Consider the following 12,421-nt stretch of genomic DNA (forward strand, 5'->3'; position numbering starts at 1 on the left):
GTCCTATCCCAACATGTGGGCTCAGTGTAAAACCTAGGATGGATTCCCTGGGGCAGGCTTCTCTCTGGTTGTTCCAATGTCCTGGTCACGAGTTTGGGGGGATGCCAGATTATCTGTGTATGTTGATTTTCCACTGGCAGGAAATGTGAGAATGGGGCAGATATTCCAGAAAAAGGTTTATAAAAAGTGGAATCACTTTAACGTACAAATCCAGGGATGAATAGGTCCTGCAGGCTAGAAATTCAAAATCAGCAAGGAAATAGTTCAGTAAACAAATAGGTTCTATTCATTTTGAGTTTGAAACAGCAGGAAATGGTAACTAAGCATGGAGCTTTCATACCAACCTCAGCTATGGCCAGTTTGCCATTCCCTACTGCAGTCTCTCTGTGCTGTGCACACTTTCCTGCATTCTAGTACAGCCCATTCTCCCCTCTTCTGCTGCTTCTCCTGCTCCTTCAAGCCCATGGGAGACTCTCCCTTCTTTTTGCTTTCTCAGTGGGCTGCACATTCTCACCTTGAAGTGAGTGGAAATGTCAGCTGGAATGTGGGTTTGGGGGGAAAAAAAGAATCTTGATGCTTGTCCAAACCTACTCATGTTTATATTGGAGCCTGTGAGTGACATCAGAGCAGGGAAGAGTATAAACACCAGCAGGACCTTACTCCGAGACTTTTAAAACTGCAAACACATTGCTGCCTCCAAAGTGCCTGGGGACTGATGTGCTGAAGTGCCAGAGAGTAAGGCAGCATGAGAAGCCAACTGGAAAAGCAGCTTCTCTTCTTCTCTCTTCTCTGCGTCCTTTCCAAGGTAAGGAAGCTGGGGGCTTTATTCTTAGTCAAGGAAGCTTTTGGTTCTTACTTACAAAGCAACCTGTAACCAATAGAAACTAGCTTTGTAACTGCAACAATTCAAAGATCTTACCAAGTTTATTAGTATGCATGCTGCAGAATGCATCATATTCATGCAACCCCTTGAAGGTAGAGGCAGGGAGTTCATGACTATCAGGAAAATGTTGAATTAAGTAGCAATGATTTAAAATTAATGAGCCACGTGTATCTCTAGTGCAATTCCACTAAAGACAGAGGAATGACAACAAAGGTAAGTTTGGACCTATATGCATGACCCATCTCCATTATTAATTGTGTCCAAGGCTCCAGCATGCATACCTGCTACCTGCAGACAATTGTATGTAATGGTTTATAGACCTACTTCTCCAGATTCATTGTCCTGCACTGAAGCCTCTGGGGACACAGAGCCAAGTAACCCGCACGGCTTTTTCAGGATTACTCAGTCATTATCCAGTTTTCACTCCCAAGATGTAGTGAAGCACATGTACGGCTGATGCCTCCTACAGGATTTTGGTTGCTCTAAAACCAAATTTTTTCCTGAATCTGAAGTGCTGTGAGAAACAATTCCCTTTGCAAAGAGCAGGAAAATTTAAAACTTTTGAATTTTTCAGTTGCAAATTTCTTGAAATGCTGCTTGAATTCCTCAAGTTGGACACACCACAAGCATTGAGATCATTGCAATGTGATGCCTGTTTGAATTTTAACCCGCATACTTTTGGCCTTTAATCATTAGGACAAATTGTCATCTAAGGACAAGCTAACTACAAAGGAACAGAGGAAAACAGGATTAATGGAACCAGATCAGATCAATCATCTGGATAATCTTTCCCCAATAGTGGCCTATAATAGATATTTCATAGGAAAATGAAAATCCATTATAAAGATACATCTGGACAAAGCTATACATGAAGAAAAATTTCTTCCTGATCCTTATAGCTCTCAACTTATTTCCTGAAGAATGATGATTGTTAGCTCTTGTTATTTCATCCTAGCCAGTGTAACTGTAGCTGTTGTACCTATTGTTATTCCTGTAAATCTCACTACGCTTTTTGTCTCAGTAAAAACATAATTAAATAATAGAAGTGTATTAAAGAGGGGACTGTGCTAGCTATCTTGGATACATTTGACTCTCGCGCCTGCCACTGAAGTTACTACAGGGAGATAAAGGGTCATCATGTGAGTGGCACTGCTGCTGATGAGGAAAATAAACAGCAGCACCAAGATCCACTCTGTCCAGGTGTAGGCTGCAGAATGGGAGGGTGTTGCTATGAGACATGCTGCTAATGAAAGAGGGAAAGGAAGATGGTAATTAATATGAACATTCCAGTGAAATCCACGGATTGCTTCCCTCATTGTCAGTCACAGCAGAGAAGCCAAGGTCTGAATCAGCATGGAGACTGAACTCTGCTCTGGCTTCATTTAGTAGGCAGGAATGCATGGCACATTGGTAGGGGTAGTGTGCGTTGTCAGGAAATTTACTCTGCTGCTGTTCATGTTGTACACAAGGGGGCTATCAATCCAGCATTTTTCACCAGCAATGAATTCACTTGAAAAATACAAATGAATAGCTCCTGATATTTTTTCTGTGATAACATATTAATGTTCACAGCCAGATTTGCAAACAGGGACCTTCCTGTGTCTGTGAAATATATTTGCACACAGGTAATTGTGCATGCAGAATGGATAATCGATATTTATATCTATCTACCTACCTAAACTCCAGCAGGTCACTGCACTGCAAATCAGCTGACTGTCCGTGCAAACAGGCATTTGTGCAAAAACTTTCCTAAGCAATTATCCATTCTATCTGAGCAGCTATATTTTCCAAGCACAACTAAGTTTCCATTGTTTGAAAATTTCAGCCAAGTGTGCCACTTGCACAACTGGCCAAATTGGTGCAGAGGCTGCAGCAGCTGGGGCTCAGAACATCACTAAGGGCACACTAGGGGCCAAAGCAAGAAGTAGTGACACTCGTTTAGTTTCACTCATTTGATTAAGCAAGCCTAATTTTGGGTACCCATAGAAGATGGTAAGATGTCCCACTGGTCTGATACGATGTAATGCCTGCAGGGAAGCTGTTCCAATGTACTACTGTATGTCAATAACTCACATTTTAACCGCTCCACAACAGTACAGACCGGCACAGCTTATTAACAATGTAACACACTTAGGAGCTGTTGTCTAACACCTGCATCTTTTTTGCACAGCCACACTGTGTTGGTGTGTAGAGTTGTTGTTGGGCCAAGTCCTGAGGCTGTGACTCAGTTTCTATTCAGTCCTTACTGCCTGTTCTCAGGCTAAACTCCCATTAAAGTACCAAAATGGTAACAATGCTTAATGCTTACCTAGTACTTTACATTTTCAAAGTACTGTGTAAAAAATAATTAACTCAAACCCCTGTTCCAGGGCAGGTCAGTATTATCAGCCTCATTTTACCAATGGGGAAACTGAGGCACAAAGCCATTATGTGACATTCCCAAGGCCTCACTGCAAAACATGGTCATTAAGGTTAGGGGGAAAGAGAGGGAGACTCAGGTACTGGAGGAAATAAAGAGACAATGCAGTAAGACCAATTCTCATTGGTTTGTTAAATCAAAACTGGACCAGTACATAGGATGCCCCCTGCAATTCATTCTGAGTAATTTCTAATCTGGGGCTTAATGCTGTGCAGTGCTGAGCATCCTTGAATCTCATTGGTTTCTGTGGGGGCTGAAGATGCTCAGAATCTTGTGGTATCAAGCCCTATAGGAACAGTTGTTTTCAGATCTATCTTGAAGCCTCTCTGTGGAATGCAGAGTCTCCTGAGTCATGCTGGGAACAAAACCCTGACCCCCATGAAATTAAACCCCTAGCAAGCCTGAGGTGAACTCAGTGGGATTCACTGTAAGGTTGCAGCATCAAGCTAAGGAAAAACCCTTTGTGAACACTTATGGTTTTGCTTCCGCAGGTCTGTACTCAGCTCTGCCGGACACCATGTTACTGCCCCTGGATCCCGCCCCGCTGCCCTCCCGGCTCCCCTCTGGTTCTGGACGGATGCGGCTGCTGCAGGATATGCGCGCGACGGCTGGGAGAGCCCTGCAATCACCTCAATGTGTGTGATCGGAGCCAGGGCCTCATCTGTGATTACAGTGATGCCCGCCTGGAGAGAGGAGGAACCTGCAACTGTGAGCACATTCCTCTCACTCTTTTCATTAAAGCCTGGCTGACACCGGGGGAACATCTCCCCCAAATCCCAGCCTGTTCAGCTAACCCCATCCTAAAACGGTTGGGAGCTGCAGCCAGACCAGGTAGCCTGACCCGCTGTCAGGGGAGTGGTTAATAAAAAGTGGTTCTGGACCCCTGGTGTCTGCTCTGCGCTGTAGCTCAAACCGGTTTGCAAGATGGTTTTGCTGACCCGGTTTCAAAGCCAGTTAGAATTTTGAGGGAAATGTCCCCAGTATCAACCAACCCACAGAGATAGCAAAGGAAACAACTGTCCCAGGGTAGAGAGGGCTGAAATTTATCTGGAACATGCTTATATGGAACCCCAGATCCGACATTTAACCCCCAAAACATGCCTGTTAAACAAAGGCTCTGACCTCAGCGCAGGGAACAGACACAGTTTTATGCCACATCATCAACTTCTGTTCTATCTGGAGTTCTCACAGGAGCGTAAACAAACTCAACAAACACTCCTTGAGTTCCTGTCCTCCTCCGAGAGCTCAAGTCAGCTGACAGGGATGTGAGCTGAGCAAACATCAAACCTTCCCCGGTTACAAGAGCTAATGGGCAACAGAATCACTTCCTTTGGGGGGTTCCCAAGAAATGGCAGTTGCTGCTAGTTTGGAGGACTTACCTGTCTTTTTTAGGTATTTCTGGGATGCTCAATACCATAGTACCTAAGCTCCCATACCACTGGGCTTTGTGCTGTGCTAGGGGGCAGTAGGGCTGTCACAGTCCTAAAACTTTGCAGACATGAAGGACATTTGCAAAGTAAAGTGTCCATGGTTCTCTCGTAGGCTGATGAACCTCTTCTCTGAGCAATTCACAAGGAAGCAGGCGAGAAGGTTGGGAAGGAGGATGGGACCCCTTTGGAGGAGAAGCAATAGACTGTATTGAGAAGCTCTTCTCTCTCTCTCTTTCTGTCTGTTGCTCTCACACACAGACACAGACACACACTCTTCAATCACTCTCTCAGTGGCCTGACACTCTTCAGTCCAATTCAATCTTAGTTTATCCCTTCAGGACCCTCTCAGGCAAGAACACAGCTTCCTACAATCCCACACAGGGTACGTCTCTGCCAGGGTACATTTCTCCTGCTGATGACACATTTCTCCTGCCGATGACACAGGCAATGAGAATAGGGTTCTGTCCTATACCTGCTCCCCTTCTATCTTCTCAAATGAGACCTTCAAAGCACATGGGCCATGGGACCATGTGGCTGCTGCTCCTCAAAAGTACTTTCCATCCAGGGGAAGCTGGCACAGCCTGTACCACTTTTAAGGCTTAGTTTACACTACACTACAGAGTTAGGTCGATGTAAGGCAGCTTATATCAACCTAACTCTGTAAGTGTCTACACTAAAATGTCTCTCCCACTGATGTAACTCGCCCATGACACCAACTCACTAACTCCACCCCTGCAAGAGGAGTAGCACTTAGGTCAATGTAGTTAGGTTGACACGGTGTCAGTGTAACACTGTGTTCCTTACATCAACTGTTGTGGCCTTCACAAGCCATCCCACAATTCCCCACACTGACAGTTAAATGGGCACAAACGCTCCTGGTGAGGGGACATACTGCCAACACAAGGAGTGAAGTTTGTTCAATATCTTCATAAATGATCTGGAGGATGGTGTGGATTGCACTCTCAGCAAATTTGCGGATGATACTAAACTGGGAGGAGTGGTAGATACGCTGGAGGGCAGGGATAGGATACAGAGGGACCTAGACAAATTGGAGGATTGGGCCAAAAGAAATCTGATGAGGTTCAATAAGGATAAGTGCAGGGTCCTGCACTTAGGACGGAAGAACCCAATGGACAGCTACAGACTAGGGACCGAATGGCTAGGCAGCAGTTCTGCGGAAAAGGACCTAGGGGTGACAGTGGACGAGAAGCTGGATATGAGTCAGCAGTATGCCCTTGTTGCCAAGAAGGCCAATGGCATTTTGGGATGTATAAGTAGGGGCATAGCAAGCAGATCGAGGGACGTGATCGTCCCCCTCTATTCGACATTGGTGAGGCCTCATCTGGAGTACTGTGTCCAGTTTTGGGCCCCACACTACAAGAAGGATGAGGATAAATTGGAGAGAGTCCAGCGAAGGGCAACAAAAATGATTAGGGGTCTGGAACACATGACTTATGAGGAGAGGCTGAGGGAACTGGGATTGTTTAGTCTGCAGAAGAGAAGAATGAGGGGGGATTTGATAGCTGCTTTCAACTACCTGAGAGGTGGTTCCAGAGAGGACGGTTCTAGATTATTCTCAGTGGTAGAAGTGGACAGGAAAAGGAGTAATGGTCTCAAGTTGCAGTGGGGGCGGTTTAGGTTGGATATTAGGAAAAACTTTTTCACTAGGAGGGTGGTGAAACACTGGAATGCGTTACCTAGGGAGGTGGCAGAATCTCCTTCCTTAGAAGTTTTTAAGGTCAGGCTTGACAAAGCCCTGGCTGGGATGATTTAATTGGGGATTGGTCCTGCTTTGAGCAGGGGGTTGGACTAGATGACCTCCTGATGTCCCTTCCAACCCTGATATTCTATGATTCTATGACATGTAAAAGCGATTCAATTACTGCAGTTGGTTGCACATCAATGTAACTTAGGTTGACTTAATTTTGTACTGCAGACTTGCCCCAAGAGGAAGTCTTTGGGGTTCTGACTCCACCCAGAACAGGGAGGCAGCAGCCTGAGAGCTTTACATTCAGTGTGTCAATCATATTGTGAGCGACTCCCTCTCAAGAGAAACGCAGCAAAACTCCAGTTGTCTTGTTCCTTCCTCCAGTGAGGAATCCCCTACAAGAGCTGCTGCCTGTGGCCAGTGACGGTCCAGGTTCCAGGCTCAGCTGAGGAAATGGGCTGGATGCACACAGAATGAGCTCAGCCTCTGATGAGGGATTCTGGTGAGCTGCCGCAGTGGCTGGCTGCTACCATCTGGCAGCAGAGAATACTAAGAAGTCTGGACTTTGAGTGTCCCCGCAGAACGTGCTACACACTGATGGTTATTATTTATTTATTAGTTAGTGCTGGTCCAATGATTCATCGTGAATAGATTATCCGACGCATTTTGGCATTTGTCTCAGAACTAAGCACACATCATTGTTTTCATTCTCTCACCAGCTCCGCAGAGGGACAAAATATATTCTTTAAAGAATTAATCCAAGAGTTCTTTGCACTAAAAGGTTTATTTGAAAATAAATTACATCACTATTAGACCAGCTCTATTCTTATTTAATATTTATATCCGGTACCACAAGCATGCATGGTGGTCAACAGAGAAAATTCAGCTACTTCTCTTTGCCCAGGCACTTACATTGTGATCACCACCCCCTGAGCCAGGAGAAAAACGCAATACCTGGCATGAGGAGCTCACCAGATAGACACTGTAGTTTATCACAGCCCCAGCAAAGCCAACCACCTGGCTAATCTGGTCGGTTACCTCCTTCACCTAGCCATTCTGGGTCAGATGCAAAGCCCTTTGGAGTTAATGGAAAGACACTCTGATTTCAGTGGGCTTTGGATCAGACCCTAAGCTGAGCCCACAAATAACGGAGTCCCCTTTGTAATTATTGTATGTTTGCCCTCAGTGGAACCTGAGTCCTTCTCTCTGCGTTTGATTGGTCGCTTTGTTACTATTGGGTTACTTTGGGTGTTGGTTGCAGTTGAGGAAGGAGACGACAGCTGCGAGGTGAATGGAAAGGTCTATCAAGACGGTGAGGTGTTCCAGCCCAGCTGTAAGATCCAGTGCCGCTGCTCAGACGGAGGTTTTACCTGCGTTCCCCTCTGCAGTGAGGATGTCCGCCTGCCCACTCCGGACTGTCCCCATCCGAGGCGTGTGGCGGTCCCAGGGAAGTGCTGTCAGGAATGGATCTGTGAGAAGCAAAACAGTCACTTCCTTCAGGATGCCAAGCCAGGTAAAGTCCTGAGTGCCCCTATAGGTAAAGTAACATCCCTGGAAGGTACATTCAACACTGAAAGGGTTAAACCAAATGAAACCTGTTCTTGCAATTGGGTTCCTTACATTGTGTAACCTGCAACAGTGAGCAACTAAGCAACAGTACCTAAAAATGCCTTATCTTTGTTCTGGAGGGAGCCCTCTAAGGGTGGGATGACAGATCAATCTATATCAGTGGTTCTCAAACTTTGTACTGGTGACCCCTTTCACATAGCAAGTCTCTGAGTGCAACCCCCCTAATAAATTAAAAACACTTTTTAATATATTTACCACCATTATAAATGCTGGAGGCAAAGCGGGGTTTGGGGTGGAGGCTGACAGCTCACGACCCCTGAGATAATAACCTCACGACCCCCAGTTTGAGAACCCCTGGTCTCCATGGCCCATTCACTCATCAACCTCGGACAGCAAAAGGAGAAACCCCACCCCCAACTCCTTTCCCAGACTGCAGGTGCTCCTTGGTCACTACCAGCCTGAGCTGGATTCGTACCACTGACCCAGAGCAAAGTACATTTGTGCGTGGCTTAAAAGTCTCTTTCCATGTCCAGTGCTTAGGCCGCCTGGGACAGCATCAGCAAGCTTTTCCTACCTCTGTGACGCATGGAGCACAGAGTGGGGTGCCTGCTCTGCAACCTGTGGCATGGGGATTTCTACACGGGTGTCAAACCAGAATCGGTACTGCAGGCTCGAAACTCACCAACGTCTGTGCATGCTTAGACCCTGCCAGGCTCTCCCAGGAACATCTAATACAGTAAGTGCTGGGCTTCAGCCAGTAAAACGCTGCTAGCAGGTCTGTAGTTGGCAACAGATTTTATAGAAAAAGGAAATCCCAACCACCACTCTGGCGTAAGAACCACTGTAACCCTCTTAGCCGCCTGTGCACACACATGGACCAGTCACAAGCTAGCTGTGTGCCAGGGTAAGCTTCTCAGAAAGGCTGTCTCCTTTTTGCAAGCACAAACTGCAGCTAGAAAATCCAAACCTGAAACTAAACTGAGTGGTGCAAACCTGAGTTTTTGCCCACGAACTATGTGACTCCAAGAGCAGTGAAGGGTCCAACATTACCCAGAGACTGCTAATGGAATTGGCAAAGCCTGGACATACCCTCTGACAGAAGGTGCATTCACAACTCCTCTGGTCCCCTGATGTTTTCTCCTTATTATCAGTGTCATCTACATCAAATCGGGACTGAGCTGAAGCCAGTTTGATCCCAGGAATAATAGAGCTTTTTATTAAGCTATGAACCCCTCAAAAGAATGTCTGTGACATTCCCTTGTAAATTTGAAGTGGCAAACTAATGTGCCATTGTGGGCCTTCCCTCCTTTATCGGCTACCTTTTAATATCTCCTGTGAGTAGCGTTAGCTGTCACCATCCTACAGGGTAAGTTATGCTCACACTGAGGACTGGCCTACCCAATGACTTTTATACTGGTCTAACTAAGTCAGTTGGGGGTGTGATTTTTCTTAAATCAATATACAGTATACTGCTGTTTATCCAAAATCATATTATCCAAACCTCTGCATTATTTGAATTCCTTCCTTATCCCCCAGCATGACATACATCAGTGGCTCTCAACCTTTCCAGAGTACTGTACCCCTTTCAGGGGTCTGATTTGTCTCACGTATCCCCAAGTTTCACCTCATTTAAAAACTATTTGCTTACAAAATCAGACGTAAAAATACAAATGTGTCACAGCACACTATTACTGAAAAATTGCTCACTTTCTCATTTTTACCATATAATTATAAAATAAATCAATTGGAATATAAATATTGTACTTACATTTCAGTGTATGGTATATAGAGCAGTATAAACAAGTCATGGTATGAAATTTTAGTTTGTTTGTACTTTGCTAGTGCTTTTTATGTATGTTGTAAAACTAGGCAAATATCTAGATACGTTGATGTGCCCCCTGGAAGACCTCTGTGTACCCCCAGTGGTACATGTACCCCAGGTTGAGAACCACTGACATACATGCCCTCTGCTTGGTGTGGAACCAGGAAGGGATTTGGATAATGCAGAGGTATAGATAATACACCAGAGACAACCCTGGCTAGGACTGTGATGAGGAAGAGGAGAACAATCTTATTTAATCTTTTTATTACTGACGTTGGCACAAAAAGTGGGAATGTGCTAATGAAGTTTGTGGATGACACAAAGCTGGGAGGTATTGCCAATACAGAGAAGAACCGGGATATCATACAAGAAGATCTGGATGACCTTGTAACTGGAGTAATAGTAATAGTATGAAATTTAATAGTGAAAAGTGCAAGGTCATACATTTAGGGATTAATAACAAGAATTTTTGTTATAAGCTGGAAATGCATCAGTTGGAAGTAACAGAGGAGGAGAAGGACCTCAGAGTATTGGTTGATCACAGGATGACTATGAGCCGCCAATGTGATATGGCTGTCAAAAAAGCTAATACAGTCTTGAGATGCATCAGGAGAGGTATTTCCAGTCGAGATAAGGAAGTGTTAGTACCATTATACAAGGCACTGGTGAGACCTCACCTGGAACACTGTGTGCAGTTCTGGTCTCCCATGTTTAAGAAGGATGAATTCAAACTGGAACAGGTACAGAGAAGGGCTACTAGGATGATCCGAGGAATGGAAAACCTGTCTTTTGAAAGGAGACTCAAAGAGCTTGGCTTGTTTAGCCTAACCAAAAGAAGGTTGAGGGGAGATATGATTGCTCTCTAAAAATATGTCAGAGGGATAAATTCCAGGGAGGGAGAGGAATTATTTAAGCTCAGTACCAATGTGGACACAAGAACAAATGGATATAAACTGGCCTTCAGGAAGTTTAGACTTGAAATTAGATGAAGGTTTCTAACCATCAGAGGAGTGAAGTTCTGGAACTGCCTTCCAAGGGGAGCAGTGAGGGCAAAAGACATATCTGGCTTCAAGACTAAGCTTGATAAGTTTATGGAGGGGATGTATGATGGGTAGCCTAATTTTGGCAATGAATTGATCTTTGACTATTAGCGGTAAATAAGCCAAATGGCCTGTGATGGGATGTTAGATGGGGTGGGATCTGAGTTACTACAGAGAATTCTTTCCTGGGTGTCTGGTCAGTGAGTCTTGCCCACATGCTCAGGGTTTAGCTGATCGCCATATTTGGGGTCGGGAAGGATTTTTCCTCCACGGCAGATTGGCAGAGGCCCTGGGAGTTTTTCGCCTTCCTCTGCAGCGTGGGGCACGGGTCACTTGCTAGAGGATTCTTTGCACCTTGAAGTCTTTAAACCATGATTTGAGGACTTCAATAGCTCAGACATAGGTTAGGGGTTTGTTACAGGAGTGGGTGGGTGAGATTCTGTGGCCTACGATGTGCAGGAGGTCAGACTAGATGATCATAATCGTCCCTTCTGCCCTTAAACTCTATGATTTTATGATTCTATGTGGCACCAATCTTACGCCTGCAAAATGAATTGCAGGCACAAGTCTGAGCATTTGCCCCTCTAACTACTTGATTTGTGTCTGCAATGCAATTGCAGACATAGAAGTGGGGGTGCAAATTCCTCCCATAAAGGGAGAAAGTCCTTTCGGAAATCTGGCCCACAGAATGTAAAGAGAAGTCAACAGGAGGTAGAGTTACACATCATTGTCTGTGTAAGGGCTCTTCTAAACACAAAAGTTGTACTGCATATAAATACATATTTGGTGGGTACAGAAAGAGAAGGCAGGCAGCAGCCTGGAGAAAATGTTGGTCTATCTGCTTGTGTTAAATGGAGTTAGTTCTGGCACACATGTGGTGGGGATGGTGAAGCATGACTCTAGACATAATTACTAAGCAGTATCAATGGGCCAGAGGGCAGATGCTATCCCAGACATCATCTGCCTTTGAAGAAAATAGTATTCCGACTCCCAGGATGATTGCAGGATAATAAACTCAGGTGATCTGTGATGTCCCTGAAGTTAAAGCACAGCAGTGACATCCGGTTAGAAGGCCATGAGAGATTCCTCTCCAATGAACAGGTCATTCTCACTCAGGTTTAAGAGACATGTCACTGATAGAGACAGTAGAGAAACAATTCTAAGATGCTTTAGTCTCCGGGTTGTCTGTACGTTGTCAGTGGGTAAGAGAAAAGTTACACTGTCTGCTCTGTCTTTCCAGAGGGCAAGAGGAGGTGGTTTGTAGCCCCGCCCACACAGTTCAGATTTTGGTGTCAAGACTTCATCTCAGACTGACCCAAGCCCAGGTTGCTACGGTTGCAGCAGAAATGGGTGTTCTACCCCCAATGAAGCTAGGGAAGAACTGACTGACTTCAGCTGCAAAGGAGGATGAAGAATCTGGAACAAGATCCCTGGCCTCTTGCTCGTGCCCTTTATGGTTTCTCTAGACAATGGGGGGAAATCCTGCGAGGTGTATTTTAAACCGTGCAGTGGCAACGTAAGCTTATTGCCAGCTTGTGACCGCTGTTGTA

The 12,421-nt window shown here is 45.2% G+C and overlaps 1 protein-coding gene across 1 annotated transcript; it reads left to right on the plus strand.

Moving 5' to 3' along the window:
* The first annotated feature begins 745 nt into the window (after positions 1 to 745).
* Positions 746 to 12,135, plus strand: CCN5 (cellular communication network factor 5). The gene is made up of 5 exons (XM_077832559.1): positions 746 to 805; positions 3,794 to 4,010; positions 7,702 to 7,953; positions 8,543 to 8,745; positions 12,112 to 12,135. Exons 1-5 carry the CDS (start codon positions 746 to 748, stop codon positions 12,133 to 12,135), a joined length of 756 nt encoding a protein of 251 aa, XP_077688685.1.
* The last annotated feature ends 286 nt before the right edge of the window (positions 12,136 to 12,421 follow it).

This window comes from Eretmochelys imbricata, chromosome 13, assembly GCF_965152235.1.
Source record: "Eretmochelys imbricata isolate rEreImb1 chromosome 13, rEreImb1.hap1, whole genome shotgun sequence".
In the NCBI taxonomy this organism is placed as follows: Eukaryota; Metazoa; Chordata; order Testudines; family Cheloniidae; genus Eretmochelys; species Eretmochelys imbricata.